The sequence below is a fragment of the Corvus moneduloides genome, chromosome 2 (genome assembly GCF_009650955.1).
Source record: "Corvus moneduloides isolate bCorMon1 chromosome 2, bCorMon1.pri, whole genome shotgun sequence".
Classification (NCBI taxonomy): Eukaryota; Metazoa; Chordata; class Aves; order Passeriformes; family Corvidae; genus Corvus; species Corvus moneduloides.
Genome location: NC_045477.1, coordinates 28,835,163 through 28,859,569, shown reverse-complemented (window position 1 = coordinate 28,859,569; position 24,407 = coordinate 28,835,163). Strand labels below are relative to the sequence as shown.

The 24,407-nt window shown below is 52.6% G+C and overlaps 2 protein-coding genes across 8 annotated transcripts; one reads left to right on the top strand and one right to left on the bottom strand.

The window, feature by feature from the left end:
* Positions 1–131: 131 nt before the first annotated feature.
* COPS7A (COP9 signalosome subunit 7A) lies at positions 132–3,473 on the bottom strand. 2 transcript variants are annotated; one of them, XM_032098779.1, is made up of 8 exons: positions 3,231–3,473; positions 3,076–3,151; positions 2,463–2,551; positions 2,186–2,388; positions 1,598–1,703; positions 1,092–1,243; positions 886–951; positions 132–744 (listed from the first exon to the last, which is right to left on the bottom strand). In XM_032098779.1, the coding sequence occupies exons 1-7, from the start codon at positions 3,390–3,392 to the stop codon at positions 912–914; spliced, it is 828 nt and encodes a 275-aa protein (XP_031954670.1). In that variant the 5' UTR covers positions 3,393–3,473; the 3' UTR covers positions 132–744; positions 886–911. The 2 variants fall into 2 exon arrangements, with proteins under 2 accessions (XP_031954670.1, XP_031954671.1); XM_032098780.1 differs by having other exon boundaries at positions 132–606.
* Positions 3,474–10,760: 7,287 nt separating this feature from the next.
* PIANP (PILR alpha associated neural protein) lies at positions 10,761–24,124 on the top strand. 6 transcript variants are annotated; one of them, XM_032098775.1, is made up of 7 exons: positions 10,761–10,845; positions 11,736–11,903; positions 18,210–18,278; positions 18,420–19,009; positions 19,156–19,237; positions 19,473–19,700; positions 19,851–24,124. In XM_032098775.1, the coding sequence occupies exons 3-7, from the start codon at positions 18,262–18,264 to the stop codon at positions 19,870–19,872; spliced, it is 939 nt and encodes a 312-aa protein (XP_031954666.1). In that variant the 5' UTR covers positions 10,761–10,845; positions 11,736–11,903; positions 18,210–18,261; the 3' UTR covers positions 19,873–24,124. The 6 variants fall into 6 exon arrangements, with proteins under 6 accessions (XP_031954666.1, XP_031954665.1, XP_031954667.1 ...); XM_032098774.1 differs by lacking the exon at positions 10,761–10,845 and adding an exon at positions 11,193–11,408; XM_032098776.1 differs by lacking the exon at positions 10,761–10,845 and having other exon boundaries at positions 11,565–11,903; positions 18,423–19,009.
* The last annotated feature ends 283 nt before the right edge of the window (positions 24,125–24,407 follow it).

Below are 24,407 nucleotides of genomic sequence, written 5' to 3'. Positions count from 1 at the left end.
TCTCCAGGATCACAGGACACACAGTATTGACACAAGTAAGGACTTTTTCCTCAGTCTCTGCACCTTCCTCTGAGACTACCTGAAAATCACCTTTTGAAGGGTCCAGAGGCAAATCAATCACAGAAAAAGCACTTTAAATAATATTTAAGATTAATCCTGCTTTATGGACTCTCATCCCAACAGATACCGTGGCACTACCCTTTGAAAAGGGAACTGAGTATTTTGAGGATATTCCACCCCAGAATGGGACAGAGGCTCTTAGTACCACAGCTTATTTTGGTACCTCCAGAATTGGTGTACGAGGCAAAGAGATGCCACCCACAGGAGCACAGCTTTGTATAGATATGTCCATAGATCTATATTTTTATTGTTTTATATATATTTATAATATATTTATATATTTTTTAAAAGAATCCCTTCAAAAACTACCCTCCCACCTAGCAAAACAAAGATTAAACAATCAAAGATGGTGTCCTGGAGCAAAGTATCCCAGGGGTCTCATAGAGCCAAAACGACTGCTGAGCACCAGCACCCTCTTTCCAAGCTTCTGTGATGCCCTGGGGGTGCCAAGGTGACTGTCACACATTTATGGCTCCTGAAATTGACCTGTCAAAAGACAGGGAGAGAGAAAGAGAGAAACACGTGGCCGTGGCAGCAGGGGCTTGAGCGGTTGAGGAAACAGTGACGCGTACAACCTGAAGCTCAGAGTGTGAAATGCTGTGATGAAAAGGAGGGAGACACTGCCTGGAACGTAGGCAAAGAAGATAGGAAAGAGAACAAACATGCAGGAGAGTTAGTTGGCAAGATTGATCTCAGAGAAGAACTCAGAAGCATCACACTTGGGACCCCTGCTACCCCTCCATCCCCCAAATCTCTTCCTCTCACCCTCCCAGTTGTGAAGGGAGATCCAACTAGTTTGATTTAGACCAAATCTTCGCGCTGCCCCGGAGCCTGTGGGCACAGGGAAAAAAAATAAAAATAAAAATTCAGAGTGGACACTCAGGCTCCTATCTCACTTCCTTCCAAAGTGCACACAGAGAAGTGCACTGATGTCAACACACACACACTCTCTGTCTGCCCACACTGCTCACCCTTTGGCTTTGGAGGTTTTCTTGCTCGCCTGGCGCTGGTTGGTGCCAGGGGCCGGCTCCCTGAGCTCCGTGAGGTGCTGCTCTGGGTCTTGGGATGTGGCTGCTGCAGCAGCTGCTGTTGTCACTTTAATGGTCTTCTTCAGGTTTGCCACCTGCAAGAGCAGCAAAGCAAGAACTAACGCATTTCCCAAAGGGTTTTTTTTTTTTGTCTACAGGATTTTTTAGTTTCACTTCGGGTTTTTTTTAAAAATTTGTTTCTAAAGGAAACCCTGGAGCTAAGAGCTGCAAGCTCACACCGAGCAAAAGAACCAACATCTGTCCAGGCCCCTGCACTGCAGAGGAGTATTAAGCTGATTTAAGACTCTTCTTCAGGCACAAGTCCCTGGGGGGCCTGGCCGAGGGAAAAGGCAATGCCTCTCTTCAGCAAGACTGTAACAACCACAGGGTACTTGTTCTAGCTGTTTTAAGGTGAGGGGCACTGGCTGCTCCCTGCTGCACCCACTCACCTCACTCTCTATCTGCTGCTTCAGGGCCAGCTGTTGCTCTTTGTGCTGGTTGGCCCGGCTGACCTGCTCTTCGATGCCCGACAGGACAACCTCGCAGCCCTGGCACCTGGAGAGGAGACCCAGAACTGAACAGGCCAGGGAAATGGCACAGCATAGAGAAAAACGTGAAAGACAGCAGATTTCAACTCCAGAGGCCAAAAACACTGGGAGGTGACAGCTGTGCCAGGCAGGGCAGACAGAGGGGCAGGAGTCTGACACAGTAATGCAAGGAATTATGTTATTAACTGGGAGCGGGACAGGTGACAAAGCCATGCTGGGTTAAGAACTCCAGATAAACACTGAGGAAGCCTCCTGCCAGCAGCCAGTGCTGCACAAAGGCTGCTGCGGCCCTGCCACCCCACCAGCCACAAACAGGGGAATCTGGGAAATTACTTTTGGAAAACTACTTTCTGTTGGCATATGGGAAAGGGGATCAAGTAGGTCACCTCCCAACACCACCCACCCTTAGTGACACACAGAGGATCCAGGGAAGCCCCGGCCACTCCTGCAACCTTTTTTGTGTGTTAGTAGTGGGGGCTTCCTCCTCACCACTCCTGCAATGTGCGGGTGATGGTGCTAAGCTCCTCCCTCCGGATGTCCCTCCCAATGCTGTAATCCACCTCCAGGCGCTGGTTCCGCTGATCCAAGCTCCCTCGCAGCACATCTGCATACACAGCCTCAATCACCAGGTCCTCCAGCTGCCGGACGTTCTTCAGCTGTAACTGCTCCAGCAGCACTGAGTAGGGGATGCACTGTGGAAACATGATGGTAACGAGCACGAGATAATCCCAGTGGGAGGAGAACTCAGGAAAAACAGGGCCACTACCTTGATCTTGGCAGCCAGAGTGACGACTGACAGGTGCCTCAGTTTGTTCTTCTGGGCCTCTGTCAAGGGAGGGAGGTTTGCTGCTTCAGCTGTTGTCAGGGAAAAGAATGGGATATTACAATTTATGCCTCATTTCCCAGTTCTACACAGAAGCATCTGTACCACACCCGTCTCTTAAAACGCCTGCACACCAATCCCCCAAGTGGTGCTTCGTCTTGCCAAGCCATCCCCATCAATTCTCAGCTCAAAAGACCTTTTCTGAGCAGCCTTTCCTCCCACCACCCTCAACTCAGCCTCTCTAGCTGTCCCATGCCTTATTTATGGGGGTCTGCACATCCCAATGGACACCTAAGTCTTTCCCCTGGCCCTTCAAAAACGTCTCTGTCAGGATGCTCTCTGGCAGGCGGCAAATGGCACCGTTAATTACAGCCAGGTACCCCGCTAGTCTGGGGCCCAAACCACAACCAGACGTGTGTCAGGCCGGGGTCTCAGCCCTGGCTGCATGGGGGGCCGTCGGGGGAGGGAGGCCCTCTGCGCCCCGGGCGTTTCCCGCCCCGCGGGATCCCCATCGCCGGCCCGGGGGGCTGGGGCCCGGCCCCACGCCCGGCCTCACCCAGGTAGTCCGCGTAGGTGCCGTAGGCGAAGATGGTGAGGAGGCGGAACACGGGGGAGAACTCGCTGTCGGCCAGCTGCGGGGACACAGGGTCAGGCGGCGCCGCCGGGCCGCGGGCAGGGCCCGGCGGAGCCGCGGGGCCGGGCGGGTCTCACCTCGCGGACGGCGGGCATGTCCAGCAGCTCCCCGAACACGTAGATGCCCGGGGCCTCCAGCACCTGGTGGATCAGGCTGGCGAGCGCGGCGCCGCGGGCCGCCTTGGCCAGCAGCAGGAACTGCTCCTGGCTCTGCCCCGTCACCTTCCCCTCGGCCGCCATGGCGGGGCCCGGCCCGGCGCGGCCGCGCTCGCTCGCCCCCCGCAGCCCCGGCCCGGGCGCTCCCGGCCGGCCCCGCGCACCCTCCCGACACCGCCGGCGCACCGCGGCCGCTTCCGCGTGTGACGCGCACCCGCCGCCCATTGGCGGAGCCGGCGGCTCGTCCCGCCCCCGCCGCTGCCCCATTGGCCGGGCCGGGCGCCGCGCGGCGGCGCAGTCCCGCCGCCAGGGCGCCCCCCGCTGGCGGGGCTGAGCGCTGCCGGCCGTGGCCGCGTCTCGTCCGTCCCAGCGGCCATCCCTTCCGTCCGCCGCATCCTCCGGCCGTCCCAGGCTATTCCCGGCAATTCCCAGCCATTCCCGGCCGCCCTTGCCACCCTGCCACGGCAGCGTTCATGTCCCCCGGGCGGCCCGGGCTGCGGTCTGCCTGGGGCGCAGCCTCCGCCCAGGCTGACAGCGGCCACCGGCTGGTCCCCAGCCTTGGCCTTGCTGGTCACAGGCACCAGCCAGCCCTCAACTCCATTCTGCACTTTTTTCATGCCCTGCCCTGCTCACCAGCAGCGCCTGCTCACCGTTCCCTTATTGTTCGCCACCCAGCCTCTGTCAAAACTGCCCCAAGCTGCCCAGCCGCAGTGAGATGTGTCCCAACACGGCAATCAATGCCAGATGAATATCCACGTATTTATGGCTCTTGCCCGTCTGGCAAGTATCTACTCTTCATCCGTACACCAGGAAATGTTCAAGGCCAGGATTGATGGAGCTTTGAGCAAAACGGTCTAATAGCAGAGCTCCCTGCCCCCAGCAGGGGGTGGGAACAAGATGATTTTTAAGGCCCTTCCAACCCAAACCATTCTGTGATTCTATGGTTAATGTTGAAATGACTGGTGAGAAAACAGATGCACTACTATATGGCATGGTGTTTTTCACATCTCAATGATCTATTCTGTAAGTACCACACCAGAATTAAAAGAGGTGCATGGAATACCTTGTGTGTGCCCACACATTGCTCTCATTTTTGCTTTCACACTATTAAGATCTCACTATTTTGGGCTGTGTTTTGGGGATATGTAAATGTAAAAAATCCTATGTTGCAAAGCACCGTACTTATGTATTTAAGCTGTGCATTTCTTAAATCCTTGCATGCCTCCTCTCCCCTACTGCATTAATTTTTACCAAAAAATGACTTTACTATCTGCTGAATCATTAACCATCGCACTTGTCAAGAAATGCATCCCTGATGCAGGCAGGGTATGGCCATAAAAAGATAGTTTAAATGCTCCACAAGGATAGAAATGTTTATAGTGCACCTTAAGTACCTCTTCGTGGGTGTATGAGTTACAGCAATGCAGTCAGGAGGCACTGTTGAGGGCACGGATCCCTGTGCCAGGTGAGAGAGAATAAAAAGTGGGGGTCATTTTGGGAAAAAAACCCAAAGCTTCAGAGCTCTTCTCATCTTGTATAAATGACATGGCAGGCAGAGGTGAGTTGTGAGGGGGACTGGGAGGAATGCAGTCAGCATGCATTTCAATAAGCACTATTAAGCTGTTTGGCCAAGAGTTTCCAGTGCATCACTAATTTCCTCATGGCTGGCTCCTTCAGAAATCCACGATGATTTTCCATGAAAGAAAAAGAGGCAACAAATCAATGGGAGCCTGATACAGTCTGTGCAGGTAGCATGGTTTCAGCAAGTTAAAATCGTAGAGGTATCCGGGCAAGTTTGCACTCCAGCACGTGATTGCCAGCAAGAGATTTGGTCTTCATCTGGATCAGTTTAGCACATATTAAAGGCAGTTGACTTGTGCTTTGCCAGACTTCTGTAAGCGTAACATCTTGAAATAAGTGTAACATCTTGAAATCTTCATCTGGGTAAAGTCTACGTTTGTTAAGGTTTTACTTGCCAGTATCAACAGCTCTCTTCTCTTGCTTTGACTCTAGTTCTTGTCACACAGCTGCTGTGGTTGAGTCATGGAGAAGGCTCCTTTGGGGTACAGTTCTGCTCCAAAGACAATTTCAGAGCTAGAAAATACAGCCTGTTGCTGCCTTGAGGAGTTGGATCACTGTCTCCCAAGCTCAGTTGTACAGCCATATGGATTGTCACTTCCCCTTCCCAGGGTCATCCTCTTCAGTCCCTAAGGCTCCTTTAGTGCTTGGTCTCCTCACTGAGGCTACTGACAGAAGAAGGGAACAGTGTGGACAGCGATGGTCAGTGTGGAAAACTGAACTTCTAATGTTAATGATCATGCCACAAAGATTAGGTGGACATCACTTAAAGCTAATTCCAGGCATAAGGGGCAAAACAGCTCTGAGTGCTGGGCTGGGGAAGCAAACGTGCCCTGAGAGGGGAAGGCACCCAAACCCTCAGTCCTGCTCCTGTAGGGCACGTTTTCATTTATGTGCTCTGATGATCTCAGCTTTGAGATGTCACAGTCTCCTCTGCCTCAAAAATCTGAAGCTGAGCAAAGAAACTTCTCTGATCAGCTTCCATTGGTAACTGAGCATGGGCACAGTCAATCAGCTCTCCTAGGAAGGTGCCTCTCACCCAGTGGCTCAGGGCATTGTTGGAAGTTGCCGTGGGTCCTCAATGAACAAGGTAGTAAGGAGAGTTTGCTATGCTCAAGTCAGGTAAAACGTGACCCAGACACATTTTAACCAACAGGCATTCCTTCAGGAAGACCCTGATGACCCAGGGAAGCAGGAAAGTCTATCTGTCTGTATTCTTAGAGCCAGCAATATTTGGGCTTCTCTGTATATCAGGATGAAAGGAGAAGCAGGGCAGGTAAGGTTGGATGAGAGCTGTGAAGGCAGATTACAGGGCAATATTGACAAGAGCACCGTCTCCTCCCCGCTTTTCCCTCTCTGTTTCTGTATTTAGGCCTGATTCACCATAGCCTCACACCTCCTGTCTTCACTTACACCAGTGCAGAGTGCATTCAAATCAGGTTCAAAAGTAACCCTGCTGATTTGTAGTGTTTTATTACTCTCTTCCCCACCCCCTTGCCAGCTCCTTCCATCTCAGTTTTATCTCTCTATCGATCTGTTTCTCTCACACTCTCTGACATGCTTGCTGCCTTTCATTATTAGTTAGATAAAGCCTGGCAGCCTGAGCATCCTAGCTGCATGATGCTGTCTGTCTCTGTCTCCTTCTCCACTTTGGCCCCAGGTCCTATGTCCTGTGTGCTGAGCCCCCATGTTTTCGTCTGCTCCTTCTTTATCCTGCATCAAGGGCAAAGACCAGAAGGGCCTATGAATGACTCAGATCCTGTACTCTCCGAATGAGAAGGTCATCACCTTCACAAGAGCAAAAGTTATGGGTAGCATCCCCCAACTTAGCAAAACTGTGTCCTCATCCCCGGATTGGGCTGCTGGGTGTTGAAATTAAATTCCAGCCGCCTGGAGTCAGTAACTTCCATGCTTTTGCTTTCCTCACAAAGCAAACACCTATCTTTATGGTCACAGGGCAACTGTGAAATGTGATTTTCATGTAACCGAAAGAGCCAAAAGTAGGAGGCGAAGAGTGCAGATGAAAGCAAGTCTGTACGACATTTCATAATTTTAAGATAAATCTTGTGACATGGAGACGTTCTGTGTTGTTATTTCTGAATGTTTGGGATTTCTGATCCTAGCTGTAACCACCCCCTAGCATCATCCCTCTCTTCTGATCTTGCTCTGATCTTTGCAGAAAGAAACCTCCATTCTCTGTGTGCTATAGATCCACTTTCTTTCCTCTGTGCTCACTGTCCCACTTTAAAGCTGTAGAGCTGTACAGGCTCATTCTAGGTTGTTCCTTTCTTCGCCACCACAGAATCCAAATAACTTGTCAAAACGCTGAAGATATTTTTTTCACCAGTCCTTCTCCAAACATAGCAGAGTCACATCTCATGAGACGGTTTTTCACAACTGTGTGTAACACGGACTCCGAGACAAAAACACTGTAAGGATAAAGGAGGCTGGAGTGACTCTCTTGGATACCAACATGATGCAGAAGACATTTAACCCTTTGGCTTGTACTGGCTAATGCACACAGGGGTTAAACCTAAAGTCAGCCCAGTATCAGCTGCTTGATAATTCTTCCTCTGATTTGCTCTCACAGCCCTCAGGATTTTGCAGACCAGGAACTGTCTTCCAGACAGGCCTCTGGTTGTGATTCAAAGACTCCAGAAGAGAGAGGATCTTGCACTTCACTAGGTAGTTTGTTTCTGTGATTAATCACTCTCCAGTGACTGTTATTCTCTGCCAGAATATTTGGTAGACTTTTCTCCAGGAAAGGAGTGATACTGCAAGCAAGTCATGTCTCATTCTGCTTTTTGATATATTAAACAGGTTGACCTCTTTAAATTACTGAGCTCTCCAGCCTTCAGATCACCTTTGATTCAAAGTTATTTTTAAAATATGGAGCATAAAGCACTGTACAGTTTTCCAGCATGAGATGTTCTCAGACACAGAGAGAGGTTTAATCATCTCCTCGCTTCCCATCCTTACTTCTGTCTTTACACAGCCAGGCATCACTTCAGATCCATTGCTGCAGCCTGGACCACTGACTTTGTGTTCAGTTTTCTGCCTGTTATGATCCCCACATCTTTTTCAGAGCACCTCTTTCCAGGACTGGAAGTTGATCCCTGTAGACATGGACTTTTTTTCCTGTTCATGGCTGTACAATTTGCTCTCAACGGTCTTATGAGAAGTTTTATGAGAATGACCATCTTACTGAAAGGGGCAGGCCACTCTGTCCTGGTCCTATCTTCATTATTTTTAACACTCTAACAGTATTTGTGCCCTCAGTAAATTGTGTCAGAAGGAACTATATCTGCTCACCAAGCACTGAATAAAATGGTGAGTCATACCTGACCCGGGACTCATTCCTGGGCATCCACATAAGAAACACTGCCACTCAATGGTGGGCTTCCAGGGATGGCCTCCTTTGTGTTTACAAAGCATTAAATAGAGTTAACCAGCTCAATTAACCTCCTGCTCTGTTAATGTTGCATAACGCTTTTTTTTCTTATCAGCGTGCTTTGGGAAATTACCACTTCCAGAAGCCTGGATAGATCTAAGCCATCACCTTTTCCAAACAAACCTGTAAGTCACATCAAAGACTGACAAGAACAAAACAAGTTTATGCAGCAAGATCAGTTTTACCTCCAGTTTCCAACCAGGCTGATTGGCATTAACTGGAGAATCTCATATCAGCTCTTTGTGTGCTTTGCCTAGAATTTTCAGGTCTTCTGTTTGCTCTTTACAAATATTCACAGGGCACAACTCTCTTCCAGTCTTCTGGGATGTCTCTGATATTCCAAAGCTTATTAACCCCTTGTTTGGTGAGAAATAGGACAGAGGAAACTAGGTTCTTTGTGGACTTTTTGCCTGTATGTTTTGTACTTTCCACTACCATACCTTCAGCTCAGGTCTATTGATGGCACCCTTTGCACAGCTTGCCACATCTGTGAGGGGCACTTTCTTCTATAATCTGCATCACTGGGCTCCTCCACCATTCTCTAACATTACACAGCTTTTTTACATAGCTTTTTGTTATGTTTCTAAAATAACACAGCTTTCCCAACATTTTCTGGCCTGCTGGATGGACTGCTCTGACCTGTGGGGGCTTTGCCCAGCAGCATGGCTACAGGCTCTGTTCCAGCACAGGCATTGGAAGCATCTCTTTCCTCGTCAGGCTGCTGGTTTTCAAAACAATTTGTTGGAGCTTATTTACCTTTTAGAATCTGGTTATTTTGTCAAATCCGTGACAACTGACACACAGACAGGATTCTGCAGGTAGCAGGGCAACAACATAGGAAACAACACTAAAAACAGCAGCAGTGGCCTGCTTGGCCTCAGGACTCCTGGGTGTAAATGATCTGTACGTGATCACTGCCAGACAGAAATAACAGCCAGTATCACCTGATTCCACCTCTCCCATCAATTTTCCATGTAATTTTACATTAACTTTCCTTTGGAAAGGAAACCAAACAAGGCATTCCATTTATATCACGTAAGAGTGAGGTACAAGTGACATCAGCCCTTGAGTTCTCTGTTCTTGTCATCCCGACGGCTTTCCTGACTCCTCCCACCACATCTCCCAAGGTTTCCTTGGTCCCTACAAAATCCTGTTCCTTGTCCTCTCTCATATTTCTGACTCCTTTTGCTGCCTTCTGCAGTTTTACTCTTCAGGGGGATTTTCAGTGTTTGCGTCATTTGGATTTTCACCCTTTAGCTGACCTTTCCCTGGTTGAAATTTCTCCTCCGTTTTGTGCCTCCCAATTATACTAAACGCATTCGTCAGGATTTGAAAAGGTCAGAAAGCCTGTGTGCCTGATGTAGCCCCTTCCAGAGCTTTCTACCCTCTGCTACTCCCAGGTGAGAAAGCAGGAAAAGAAGCACAGAGAGCGAGACAAGCTGAATGCCAACTTGTGCTGCTGCACCATGTCTGCACAGGGGGTTTCTCAGGATGAGAGTGTGAGGGATCACTGAGCAAGGTTTGCGCAGATGATTTGTACGAGTCCTGTGAGAGCTAGAGATGAAAAGGCTGGAGAGCACGACAGGAGCCTGGATAATCTCTGACATAAAGTCCCACGTACATGAAGGGGACAAAAGCCGGGGTCTTTGGTGTGTGCATGCCTGGTGACACACAGTGGTGCAGCATCTCACACAAGCCTCGGCTGTGACACAGCTGCCCGCAGTGCCCTCCTCCCATACCACGACCTCCCAGTGACAGTAAGCCTTAACATAACCACATCCCCATGCTGATATGTCCAAACACACACTGACAGCACTCCCAAGCACATGAAAAACCTGTTGACTCTCCCAAACATGCTCACAAATACAAGTGCAAGACTCAAATATCCTGGCATGGGAAAGCTCGGAGTAGCCTGGTTCATTAGCACAGGAGCACGCAGGAGGTCTGATGAAGAACAACAGACTCAGAGCCTTCAGATATCTGTCCAAAGTTGGCACGGCCTGTTCCGGGCATCCTGCCGTGCTCAGGTTTGGTACTGTGTGTCCATTTGTCACATGCGTCCATCCCTGATGCAGTGGCAGGTTGCTTTACAGCTCAGTGCTGTCTCTACTATTTCTTTCTGGTATTTTTTTTTTCCCAGGGTCAGTCACAGTCTTTCCTCATCGCTTTATGATGAAAAGTTTGATTGTTTTTGAGGATCTGAGGAAATTACTTTCTTGCTTCCTCATATTTCAGGCCCTGGAGTGGAAACTGTCTCTCTGTCATTGACTTTCTTCTCTCGCCCGTTGGTTGCTCAGCTGCTCCCTTCTGATTTGGTCTGTGCTTTCTGTTTGGTTCTTGATGGTGGAGGGAGATGTTCCCTGTGAAACACTCGGGCCCTCAAAGGCACATCAGCTTCTTTCTTTAATTTTGCTGTCACATCCCTACCATTTCCAGACGCATCCCATCGATCCCTGGCAGAAACGCGCTTGGGGACACGCTCAAAAGACCTGGGTGATTCCTCAACGGGTAAAACACACCTTGGACGGATCCCCCTCTTTCCCCGCCCCTTCCCCATTGCTCCTACCTCACCCGTGTGTCCCACGGGCTCTGCCCGTGAGGCTCGACCCAACCCCGCCGCCTGCCCCGCCGGGGATGCGCCTCGCCGCGGCCGCCCGTCTGTCGCCCCCCCCCGCCCGGTACCGCGGCGGCCACGGGGGCCCGGGGGCCCGAAGCGCGGGGATGATGGATGCGGGGACGGGGGACGGGGGGCGGGACCGAGGGCTGGCATCTCCCCGAGGGCACTGCTGCGGGGCGGAAAGGCGAGGGGCGGTGGGGGTGAGCCCCGGGGGGCGGCCCGGGGGAGCGGGATCCCGGGGGGCCTCCGCCCCCAAGGACGGACCCGTCCGGGGGTGGCATTCGCCGGAGCGAGCTGGAGCGACGGGTCCCTTGGAGACACCTCTCTCCATGGCAACCTAATCGCTTCCTGTGAAGATCCCGAAATAACCGACGAGACGGGGGAGCGGAGCCGAGCGGAGCGGAGCGGAGCGGAGCCGTGCGGGCAGCGGCGGCGGGGAGGCGGCGGGGGGCAGGTCCGGCGGGCGGCGGGCGCGGGGCTGCGGGAGCGCGGCGCGGGCGGGCCGGGAGCGGGAGGAGCCTTCGCGCCCGGCCGCCGGGGCAGGGGGCTCCGGGCCGGGGGGACGCGCTGCCCCCGCCCGGCCGCTGGCCTCGCCCGGCCGCCCCGGCGCCCCCCGCGGGCTGCAGCGGGGGCCACGGTGCCGGGCGCGCCCGTGCCAGCAGCCATGGGGTTAACGGGAGGCAGCGAGCGAGAGAGACAGAGACAGAGAGAGAGAAAGAGGGGCTGGACCAGTCCTCGGCAGCTGTTTATTTCAAGGCATCTCTCGCTCCCTCTCCCTCAGCCAAGGCTCAGCCTCAGCAAACCTTCCTCCTCCTCCTCCTCTTCCTCCTTCTCCTTCTCCTCCTCTCCTTCCTTCGTCCTGGCCATGAGAGGCACGGGCAGCAGCAGCTGTGCTCCCCCAGCCCCCTGCTCCGCCGCCCCGGCTGCGCCCCACTCGTCTCCCCGCAAGGTAAGTTCATCCTCTCGGCCCGGGCTTGGGGGACAGAGTGGGGACGGGGCTGCAGGGGCGGGGGCGAGGGGGGCTGCACGCCCGTCTCCAAGTCATCTCTCCCCGTCTCCTTCCCTGTGTCCTTTCTCCCCCTTTTTCTTTTCCCTTTCTCCATCTAGGTTCTCTGTCTCCTTCTAGCCGGCTGTCTCCTTCCTTCCCCCTCCTTTTCTTCCTCTTGTAGTCGGGAGCAGGGGATGCCTGAGGGGCCGGGAGGGAGGGGGCACAGCCGAGGTATCGCTGCCTCTTGCCCTCCAGCTCCGGGCTCCATCACAGACCTGTTGTGCTGGAGCACTGGAGCCTGCGCTGAGGAAGGCGACTTCAGCCAAATTGGCGCAGCTGGAGAAAGGAAATAGAGGGGTCAATCCCACCTCCTGCCTGGCCAAGGGTGCACCATGCAAGAGAGAGCAATTCAGATGTGGAGACTCAGCACTTGAAGCACTTGGATGCCCGGGAACAGTAGGAAACTGGGAGGCAGAAGATTGTCAGACTCATGACATGTATTGCAGGCAGGCACTAGATGGCAGGGGACCGGCATCCTAGAGTGCTGCTTGGAATGGGGCCACACTCACAGTTCCCAAATGCAGGGAGACTTAAGCTCAGAGGACCATTGATGGGTTTCACACGCCCATTCCCTTGCTATGAAAATGTCCGAATGCAGCATCACCCTTCCAGCCCTGCATTCCGCCCCAGCCTAGGATTGCCATACCCAGCCCGTAAGCGCTCACCCTGGTAGCCTGGCACGGGAATTCCCATCGGCAAGTCACTGAACGCTGCAGGACCTGCACTGACTCAGGGCGAGCAGTGTCAGCCCCTCCGCGATCCTGCTGGATCCTCCTGGGTGCTGCCATCAACCCTCTCAGCCTCAGATATCAGGTAGACCAGCCTGACGTGAGCCACTGCATTCCAACTGCCAGCCCCCAAATTCAGCCAGCTCTGGGAGGTGCTGCCCCCAGCCCCACGCACAGCGGGAACTCTTTCCCCGGATGGGCTTGGCATCTCCACCCCAGGGTTACCAGCACTGAGATTCACGGTCCCAGCTGCCAAAACTCCTCCGAGTGCAGCAGAATTGTCTCCCTGGGTCGTCTGCTCTGGGATTCCTCCCTTTCCCTGTCCCCACCCAGCCGACTACAGCAGGGCATATACATAACTCCTTTTTACCGACACCGGGGTTCATGCTTCCTGCTGCCAAACCCGTAATGACTGCATCTCTGCCTCTCGGACCATGAACTCCAGGGTGTTCATGGCCACTGAGAAAAACACAGGTGTGGTGTGCCCAGGGCATCATGCAGTGTGGGGGGGTCTCACTGCCAGTGCCTGAACTCGCTCTGCTCGGTGCTTGGAGATAGCTGCTAGGTTCCGTGGTCCCAGATCACAGACTCGTATCAGTAGCTGTCACCATAGCCCTTAATGCTGGCTGGGAGTTTAAAAAATGACAGCCAACCTAGCATTCCTTCTCTGTAAGGAGGGCTGGTCCTCCTCAGGTTTGTTTTGATTTTTTCATCACTATTTTGAGTGGAATTGTTGCAGTGGGGGAGCTGGGTGAAGCAAGGATTTGCATGAAGCTCTCGGTGCTGCGGGGTTGCTAATGGCGAGCGTTATTTCAGCCAGCAGTAAGTTTCATAATCTTGGCCCAGCTCTTGTGAATGTTCCGTTTTTCAGGGTCATGAGCCTCTTTACCCTTCTTCCATCCCTTCCCCCTCTCCCCAAACTGGTTGGCAATTTCATTGTTCCAGTGGAATATATCCGTCATGTGAGGTCATCGCTGCATAAGGAGAGGTGATTGATTGCTTAGGTCACTGGGGCCTGTCCCATGCTGGGCTTTGAATGCTGGTTTGGAGACCTTGAACTGGACTCTGTGCTCAAAGGCGAGGTGATGTGGGTGCAGAGGGGCACATTGATGCATTCCCGGCAGCTCGAGTTGCCGAGCAAACAGACTGCTGCATTCTGAACTAGCTGGAGCGCTCTGAGAGCAGGCAGCTTCATTCCTAGAGGCACAGTATCACAGCAGTCAAGCTCTAGATGTTACAAAAATACAGATAGATCATCATCTGCCAGATGAGCCAGACAGAATCGGGTGCAACTCTTTTCCCATCCCCGGATGGAAGGAGACTCTACCCGCTCCTCACTAACACGGCTTGTGTGCGCTTGGCTTCATCCAACTGCTCTCCAGTCAGAGCTGATCTCGGCTAGGCATCGAGAAAGCTGTGAGATTCTCAGATTTTAAGGCCAGAGGGACCATTTTGATCATCGAGACTGACCTACAGCAGAGCACAGGCCAGAGAATTTCACCGATTTAATTTCCTGCGCCAAGCCCATAACTTCTGATTGAACTGTAGCATCTCTTTTAAGAATACAGCCAGGCAAAGGCTGCAGGCAGTAGGGAACATACCACCTGCCTAGGTGAATTGTGCTGGTGTGTGACCCTCTTTATTAATAGTATTGTTCCTCATTTGAATTTGTCAAACTTCAGCATTTTGTAGCAGAAGGTGACAGATTGCATCGGATGTGAGGGAGCTACAGCAAGCACACGGCTGGCACCTTGGTTTTTTTATTCCTGTGATGCCTTTTTTATTTGGATAGGATTTATCCATGGCATTAAGGTATACAAGAATCCTGAAAATGGAGAAGGAGCTATTGTCAGCGAATCCTAGGGCTTTCCTGGGGCACAGCAGTATCTGAACTCCAGAGCTCAGGGTGTCACATTCAGGCTTTAGTCGGAGCTCCCTGCTCTGAGCAGGAGTGCAGCAGGCTTTGCTCCTAGCCATTAGGTAGGGTGTAAATGCCCAGCCCTCCTCATTGAACTGCTATATATGTTTTGGGGTATGGCTACTGAGATCTGATCTCTCATGTCCCAGTAGCGGCAGGTCCATGCCGCGGGAGACTTACAAAGAAGGAGGAAGCACAGATGGGTGTGGGGAACAGCAGCAGGATTCCTGCTTCCATCCTGCAATGCAATGAGAGCAGCTCCTAACAGATTAGCCCCAGTCTGGACTGGTGGTGGGTCCATATGCAGTAGCAAAGAACAGTGTAATTCTTACTCACTGCTTTCAAGCACCAAGATTCACAAACTGAGCTCAATGAAGTGCCCTGGGGAAATAGCTTTGTCATTCACACTCTGTCATCTGTGCATCACAGGGACCAGAACGCTGAGATGAAGGCTCTGTACCTAGAGTGAAAGTATACAGGTTCCTGTTCAGGCTCTGGGAGTAGCCCTGTCCACTTTTATTGCCATTAGACCTGGGAAACATATATGAAAGCAAGAGCCTTGCTATGAGGTACTGGTGCAGAAATCCAGTCTCTCTTCTCTGGCACACAAAGACTTCTTGAATGGTATAAGGTGGGATTTATACTCCCAGGTAGTAGGAGCATTGGCATCCCCTCCTCTGCTCTGAGGGTCTACCAGTTTATTCAGGATCCACACTGGGAGCTGCATCCAGAGCCGAACAAAGGATATGTGTTACTCTTGCCCTCCAATGCAGCAGGGTCTGTGCCCAGGACACAATCCCACTGCCAGTGGCTGACCGCAGAGTGCCCCAGACGTGCTTTGTCTGCTGGTTTGTCAATAATCCACGGGGACATCTATGCTCCATTTCAAACATAAACGCTCCAAGCTCGGTGGAATCCAGCCTGTGCTGGCTGGTATTTTCACCTGAAACCTTCCTTTCCTCCCACACCTTCCATGCCATAGGAGACACCTCTGTTCTGCTCCCAGCTCTTCCACAATCAGTCCTGGGTGTGCCAGTGCAGGACACACTCTCAGTCTTTGGCCAGGATCTGATTAACAAACCAGAATGTGTTGACGGAGACCAGCCGACTTTGCATCATTCCTGCACCCATCTGGAGCCACCTTTGGGGTAGGGGCACCGGGAGTCACCAGCTCTTCACTGCGGGCAGCAGAACCCATACACAGCTTGCACCCCATGGATGGGCTGTCAGCTCCTCAGCATCATGTGCCCCTGAGGTGGTCAGTGCTGGGGCTCACCCCCCCTCAGCTCATTCCAGATGTTACCTGCTCCATAGGGCTGAAATTTAGAAAGCCATCCAGGATTTGGCTCTGTAAGGTTTCTTATTCCCAGGTTTTCAACCCTGGAACTCCATAGACTGGGGTGTCGTTGCTGGATCTCACAATCTCAGCTGAGAAGAACACCAATGTCTCCAGTATGAGACCTCCCAACAAGCAAGGAGAGCGCACTGACCCCAGCATTCCTACACCCAGGCACGTTTCTGAGGGTAGAGCCATTGCTCTTAGGAGGAGTGCTAGAGGTTACACATGCAGCCCTACTGCAGCACACTTCCCTGTGGGACTGGCACTGAGGTCTACCTGCACTTGGAGAAGGTCTCTCCTGCTGGGATGGTGCTGTCCAGCCCCACATCTCCTGCTTCCCAATGCAAAACAGCCCCCAGCCCCCGAAGACTTGAGCTGTGACTCAGAGTGCCATGCCACAAGCAGAGCAGGCTCTTCATCCCAGGGAACTACTGTCCTGTGGTGAGTCCAAGGCATGGCCCCAGGCACTCCAGGCCACCTTGAAACCCCTCCTGCAACTTGTGTGCCCTCTAGCCTGGGGATTCACATGAGGAGGTCCTCCCTGCTTGGAATTCCCTCCCTTTCAAGGTCCAAAATAAATTGTGTCATGGATTTGTGTTGCCAGACATGATCTTCCACAGCATCATGATCATAATCCAGATGGCCAATATCTCACCAGTATCTGGGCTTCAGAAGAAACTTGCTCCATTCTGCTGCCTCTCTGCAGAGCTGCATTTTAATACTGAGTCCCCTCCAAGGCTTAGAGGTTCAGGAGCAAGTACAAAGAAATGCTGAGAATAGCTCCTCTTTTCTCCTCATCTTCGTCTCAGGATCCCTCCAGAGACTGATCTTGCCCCAGAGGGAGGGGCAGGGCACATTAACCAACAATTCTTTTTTTTTTTTTTCTGTGAACTTTGTTTAAATATTTAACAGAAGGAAACTAAAAATATCCCCAGTTAATGCAGCAGGAGCTAGACAGCTACTTACTCTTGGGTGCCCTTCCTCCTGGCCCCTCTTCTCAGGTGTACATCACAGCAAGCACCGGGCTCTTCCCTCAGGAAGAGGAAGCCTCCCACCCAGGAGGGGCTGCAGTTTTAGGTCAGGGCATGGGGTGAGCAGAGGTGGATGGCAGTAATCCCTTGGAAGCCGGGAGGTACAGCAGAGCTGGCTCAGAGCTGGAGGGGCAGGGTTGGCCTCTGCATTGACTCCCTCGGCCAAGCATCGCTGTTTCTCCATCCCGGCAGCCACAGGAGGGCATGACCGCGGGTTGTCGGCATTCATGCTTTCGCCTTCACGATGAAGGAGCAGGCTGAACACCTCGCATGGGGATTTTTTTGTCCTGTGTGTGCGTGCGGTTGCGGAGAGGATCCGGGGTCAGGCTCATAAGAGCTCAGCGGGGAAGGGCCGGCACCGCACTGTGCCCAGCCAAAGGAAGGGGCAGGCAGCATGAAGGGCGGCTGTGCTGCCAGCGGGCTGATGCTGGAGGGTGCTGTGCGTCCGGGGCAGAAATCCGGCTGAGGGGACCCGACCTCACTCCGTGTTTTTGCTGCTCGGCCATGGGAGGTGGGAGAGAAAAGGGAGGAACAGGGGAGAAAGGGAGGGATGGGACAGTGCAGAGGACATTAAGACAAGGAGTGTGGGAAGGTAATTTCATGTTGGCTAAGAGGAAAGTAAATACTAAATATTTGATAGGCATATTTTTTCTCTTAAATTCTTTAGTGAGGCTGGACTTTTCTCGCTGATTCACTCTTTCTCAGTCGTCTTGGTTTATCACTCTCGTGCTTCCCCTCTCGCTCCCTCGCTCTGGCACACAATGAAGAGGCTCTTTTTTAATAAATGGATTACACGCTCCACACTATAAATAAACACAGGAATTAAGATTCCAACTTGTTCCAGTGATAAGCAAACAAAGATGCTGGATCCCCCTCTTGGCCCTCAGACAGGAGAGTCCCTGGGGAAGCTGCGCATGTGCCTGGGCATGTGTGCTCCAGAGATCACTCCTTGCTTTTGTGAGCATATGCTAATGCATGTGTTTCTGTGTGGAGCTGGCATCTGCGGGGACACAATGCACCTCCGTGCATGGGGGCATGGGAGCAGGAGAGGGTGCACGTGTGTGTGCATGGGCTCCCCTTATCCTGCCTGCCGGGGCGGGAGCTCACCCGGGGTGGCACACACTGCCTGCAAGGAGAGAGCCGTCACCGCTGTGTGAGGGGACACTGACACCCCTCCCTTTTGGTTCCCAGTGAAGAAGATGAGACAAGATCCTGACTGAGCAAAGACACTGTTGCATCTGAGATGGAGCCCAGTGCCTGGTAGGTTCACAGCTTCCCACAGTGGCAGGTGAGGCGGGAAGAAAACAGGAGTGTGGGTGGTGGGCTGCTCCCGGCTGCTTGGCCTTTCACCAGGAGGAACGTTTCAGATCAGGCTCTCTTCTTCTTCCCCCCACCCCGCAGCAGGATGCCTCCACTCCTCTCCCGCATCCACTCCCTGCAGCTGTGGCATCTCCTCCTCGTCGTCCTGGCTGTCCCTCCTCCTGGCATATGGTCTCTTCGTTCTCGGGGCCCAGCAGCCCCTCGGCCTCTTTGCACCCGCCGGAGCCCCTCGGCCCCACGCTCCATTTGCATCTGGGAAAGGACCTCGCAGCCGGAGCGGGATTCCCGCTCGGATTCCCGCTCGGATTCCCACTCGGCCCTGCCTCGCCAGCGTGCCCTGCCCGCGCGGGGAGCAGAGCTGCGGCACGTGGTGCGGCTGAGGCGCCAGGCCGCGGGCGCCCGGCCCCGCCACCCCTCTGGGTTCGAGGACGGCATGCCCTCCTCCCAGTACCCCTGGGCCATCGTGTGGGGTCCCACGGTGTCGGATGAGGATGGAGGGGACACAAACTCAGCCAACCCAGGCTTCCCACCGCTGGGATACACCTTTGTCTCGCCACACGGGATGGCGACGGCGCAGCCAAACTCCCACTCGCTCCTGCACAACGCGGGGCTCAACCTGCGCGAGACCCCAGCCACCCTGCGGCCCTTCTTGTTCGGGCCCAGGGGGGAAGGTAAATCTGCCCTTTGCTTCTGTCACCCCCTGTCCCCTGCAGGAGCAGCTCCTTCTGCAAAACTCATCAGGAACCTCCCCTTGCCCTGCTGCTCTCTGGGGACTGGAGGGAGTGACCACCACAACCCTCACTCCTCTGTCTCACAGGTGTGGACCCCCAGCTGTACGTCACCATCACCATCTCCATAATCATTGTCCTGGTTGCCACTGGAATCATAGTCAAGTTCTGGTGAGTGGGGTTTGGGCCAATGGAGGCTATCACTGGGCTGGTGTCTACAGGAGGACCAGGGGCTTTGGACCCATTTGTCCCAGGGGTGCGGGTCTGGTGCTGCAGTCCCTTGCAAGGTTTGGCACTTGGCCACGCTGGGCTCTAATGCCGAGCATAGTGGGGTCCATCCCACAAACCTCTCTGTCATCAAGGGCTGGGGCTTATCTCTTTACCTCACCCCTTGCTCTCTCTGAAGCTGGGACCGTAATCAGAAACGCCGGCGTCACTCGGGGCAGCAGAGCAGTGGGAGGCAGCAGGACAGCCAGCAGCCCCTCACAGACCTCTCCCCCACCACCGTCAGCATCCTGGGGCCCTACGGAGACCCCCTGGCCCCCACACCTGAGGCAGAGGAGTCCAGGCAGGGCCAGGAGGGTGCAGAGAAACTGGGTGGCCATGGGAAGAATGCAGCCTTCCAGCTCAACCGGTGAGTGTCCAGTGAGCTGGGGCAGGAGGGGCTGGCAGGGGACAGGGCGATGGGCACACTGAGGCAGGGCAAAGGTGATGTTAGTTAGCGGGGGTGGTGGGTTGGGGCAGCGTAAGCGCTAATTAATTTCCAATTCCCTCTTTCCCCCAGAATCCCACTGGTGAACCTGTGAAGCTCCCGGGAGAGGCTGAGCTGGCGTCCCCACCCTCCTGTCACAGCTGGCGAGCGTGGACTCTTGCCACCTCTGCTACCCCAGGAAAAAACAACCTCCTTGTGCCACGGCCCACTACCACCACCATTATTAACTAACCCCACCGGGATGTGCCTGGGCGAATGGACAACCTGGGCCTCCTTAGTCTCCTGCTGGGGGAAGTTGGGGACCCGCCTTGCCCATGCAGGACAGGGTGACGAGAGAGCAGAATGGTGGGAGGGAAGACAGCTGCTGGTGGTGTGAAATCTTGACCTTCCCAGCCCCTCTCCTAGCATATGTGCACAGACACGCTTGGATCTCCGCGACTCTCTCACCAGTGCATGCCTGACACCGGGGGTAGGCAAGGTGGAAAGGCGTACCCCTGTCCCCGTGGGCCCTCACCCTCCGTGTGTCCCTTCCCATGTCGTGTGCTTTGCAGTGAACGTCTGGAGTTCAGTGGCTGCAGGATTGCCTGCCAGGTGACTCGGAAGGTGGCAACTTTGTCTGTTCCTGAGACCTTGGCCCTCCCGAGAATCCCAAGGGTGGGTGAAGCTTGGGCAGAAGAGGCTCACAGAGCACCTGGGCCCTCTCAACAGCCCATTTCCTTGAAGGAAACATCATATTCCCCCTAGATGGAAGATACTCACATCTTTCCAGTTTCTTTCTGCCTAACACTCCTTTGGGTTTTTTTCTCTTCAGCTTGTATCTTTCTTCCTCTCTCCGTACAGAGTTTTTTCCCCTCAGTTCCCACCCCCATGCCACTTCTCTTGCCAGTTAAAGTTGGAAAAGATTCCTTTAGCTTTCCAAATGTTTTGATCTGTTGAAAGCCTCCTTGCTGTCCCTCTTCACCACTTCAGCCTCCTTCAGCAAGGTTTTTCTGAATAGCACCAGTCTATGATGATGCTTTCCAGAAAATCTGAGGTGAAGCCCTCTGCTCACCATGTTATTTAACAAGTGTCCTGTACACAGCTAAAGCATAGCATGCAGACATAGCTGGGCACGAGGAGCTTGAGTTTTGCTGGGCTGAGGAAGAGAATTGCTTTCAGACACTCCTGGCAGAGGCAACAAGGCAGCAGACAGGACTCTGCACCTGGGATGACCAAGAGCAGTTTAGAGTTGGCCTTGGGAGCATTGGAAGTGTTGCCATGTACTGCTGGGAGGTCTCCTGGAGTGCAAGGTGACTGGAAACCCACAAGGCAGTGCTCACCAAGGGCACGAGAGAGAGTGTATCTGGGCTCCCAAGTGAAGCTTCATTCAGTTCCCCAGCTGGTTAGAAATGGAAAGCAATGGCACAGGTATCTGTCCAAACTGGTTGCTCCTTTGGGGCTGTGGTGGTCTGTGGGGCTGGCAGCCACACTGTCACTTATTTGTGTGAGCAAGATCCATGCATCTCCACCTCTTCCTAGGCATGGACCCATGAGTGTCACTTTGAGGAAGCATGAGATGGCAAATTTCACCTTAATGACAATAGTTGCTCTTAGCTTTTATGGACACTTTAAAATTAATTAAAACCCCACACTGACAGCCACTGAGGTGAAAAGATGCACATTTAGGTAAGGTTGCCCCTACAGCATACAAACACCTTCAGCTGCTGGACTGATGTGGCCAGAGGCAGGAAAATCACCCACAATTTGAAGGCCCTCATGCACCATACAAGGTCTCTGACAAAAGTCATCTTGGAGAGAGGGAAGTGGCCTTTCATTCTTTATCTCTGCATTAAAAGGCTGTTCTGTATAGGACAAAGCACAGGGAATTTCACAAGAGGTCTGGTTCTGCCCATTTACCCAGCTGAACTGTTAGGTGTTCTCGGGTCCCAATTGACTCACTGTGAAGGGCATTTAAACGAGAGTGTAGATTACAATAAGCTTCCCAAAACCAGTAGAGATTTGGAGAAAATGACAGGTCAAATAAAATTACTGGCTTATTAAAAGCACAGAGTGGCTGAAAGATGTAGGTGGAAAACGACTCTGGAGATCTCTAGTCTAAGCATAGTTTGAGTCTGTGCCTACAGCAGGGGATATTAGTGCTTTACCATAGATCGATCTGCTACTGAGCCTGTTCTTATTTAGGATCCATGCAAGGCTTTGGGGGACATTTAAGCTGCAGATGGACAGGGAAGGAGCAGGTGGCAGTTCCTGCTCCCTGCCCCATTCATTGCTGCCCCTGTTACCCCTCTCTCCAGCACATCCCTGCTGGGGAAGGACATCTGCAGGAGGCTACACTGCTGATTGCTGGCAATTTACAATACCTTGAACTGGTTGAAGTAATCTTCCAGACCAGATTAATTAGATTATTCTTTGATCAACAGCATTTGTTGAAACAAGGCCAGAGTTTGGACTCTTCCACTTCAAGGGCTGTCCTTGGATTTTCCACATGCTGCATGGAGAGAAGGTTTGTAAGGAAGTAGCAGGGGACCACAGGAGGCATAGTGAAAACATTTTCCAACACTTGATGTGGGGAAGCCCCGTGTTCTTCTGGCCAGGCTTTTGTAAATTCTGCAAACAAATCAGATTTTGGTAGTTTGGGGGTTTTTCCTCCCCCTTTTACATGTCTCTGGTTTTGGTAAAAGTGTCTCCAGGGGGTGACATGGATTTCATGGATACTGTGGTAAGGGGAAAGCTGGTGAAGCTGTGTAGAGAAAACTCTTACAACAACAGAAGCTTGGGTATGATAAACATCTTTTCTAAGAACAATTTTCCTAGCCAAATACGTTTTTATGGCAGTCATTCAATGTCTCAAACAAAACAGGTTAGATACAGGGAAACAACTTCATTGTCCTGCCCAAACATTCATTGCTGTGCTTTGTCCCTGGAACAAAACACAGAACACATGTGGACACACATGCTTCTTTCAGTCAATAAATAATCTCACTGGATCTGTTTGCTCCATGACTGGAGCCTTATAAACCATCTTCCCCTACACAGACTGGAGCCAGAGCATGCCTGAGGTCTCTACCGTGGCCCAGGGTAATATTTTGTAGGATGTGCACATGGATGGGTTGACAGCACTGAGTACCAAGCCAGGGCAGAGGGCAGCACCTTCTTAGTCACAGCCCATCAGGTTTCCCTGTCTTCTAGACGAATGGAGGAGAAAGACTTTTATTTTTTTTTTCCATTAGAAAATTTTGCAGAGACAAAAGTGTGCAGGGAAACCAACTGGAAGTATTCGTAGTCTTGGGCTAATTCTGCCCAATATTTCTATGCTATTAAAAGGGAACAGCCAGGTGGGCTGAGTGAGATGAAGTAACTGTGTCTCCTGGAGAGCCCTGGTTTTTTAACACAAGTGTGGTCTCTCTGTGAGCGCAGTGGAAGGGAGGGAAGTTCCTGTTTCAAAACAGGAACTGGAGTCTCCTTCTCTTTACCCAAGAGAGTGGTATGACCACAAGGCCAAATCCTGCTTGGGCTTTCCCATCTGGTTGGTAGCAACTGGTAGGCAGGGAGCAGACCTCTGGTGTGTGCTTCTACACCTCTCCTCCAGTCCAGTTTCCAGGGACTCACATCCAGCCAAGCATCCCAAAATTTCAGAGAGGGCTATCTACCTCTTCCTCAATGGCACCCAAGTGCCCTTGCAAATCTGGTCCCTTCATTTCCCACTCTATTTCCCGATGAAGAAAAATGCTTGGAAAGGAGTGGTTTGTTCATTCCCTGCAAGTTCTCAAACAGGACCACCTTGAGACTGTTCTGAATTAAACTGTGGTTTTGTTTTTTCATTCTGACAAACCACAACTCGGGCACAGCCTTAGAGCTGAGACCTGCAGCACAAAAGTCCTGGATCAAGCTCCAGCTCCCCAGCTGCATCCCTGCTACTGTCCCACTGTAGTCCTGGCCCTACCCTGGCAGGACCGTAGAGAGAGGTCCCCTTCCTTCACCAACTGCTGGCTCTCTACTCCTCTTTTCCTGTTGTTTTCCCTCTCCCACTGTTTTCCCTCTTCCCACTCCTGTCCTGTACCATGGTCTCCCTCCTGGTTCTCTCTCCCCTCCTACTGTTTCGCTCTCCCTATTCCTCTCTTGTTCTCCCTTTGCCACTCGGTCTTGTTCTGCCACGGCTTCCATCCTCCCCTCCAGCCTCCCTCCTGCTCCCCTGCTCAGTCTCGCCCTTCCCCCTCCCCTGCCCTTGTGTGCTGTGATATATATTTTTGTAGGATTTCTCTTCTCCTTGTGGTGAAATATTCAAATCTTGTGGGATGTTAGTTTCAACATTTTTAAATAAAACTTTACAAAATATTGAAAGCAGACCTCTTGCTGCTGTGGATGATGCCACACTGGAAAAGTCAGGGTGGGATGAGAGGGACTGCACCCTGGGCAGAACCCCAGTGGGATGGGGGCTCAGACTCCTGGCATCCCACACTCTCTTCTTGGGAGTACAGAGGGCAATTTGGCCCCGTGTCCATTCTGCCTTGGTCTCTGCTGGCTAAAGAAGCCCTTTGACCACCCTCATACACTTCCATGGGAGGAGGAGCCCTTCTTCACCCACTTCCCCACCCAAAGTCGCTGTCCTGCCTCTGGAGCTGCTGCCTC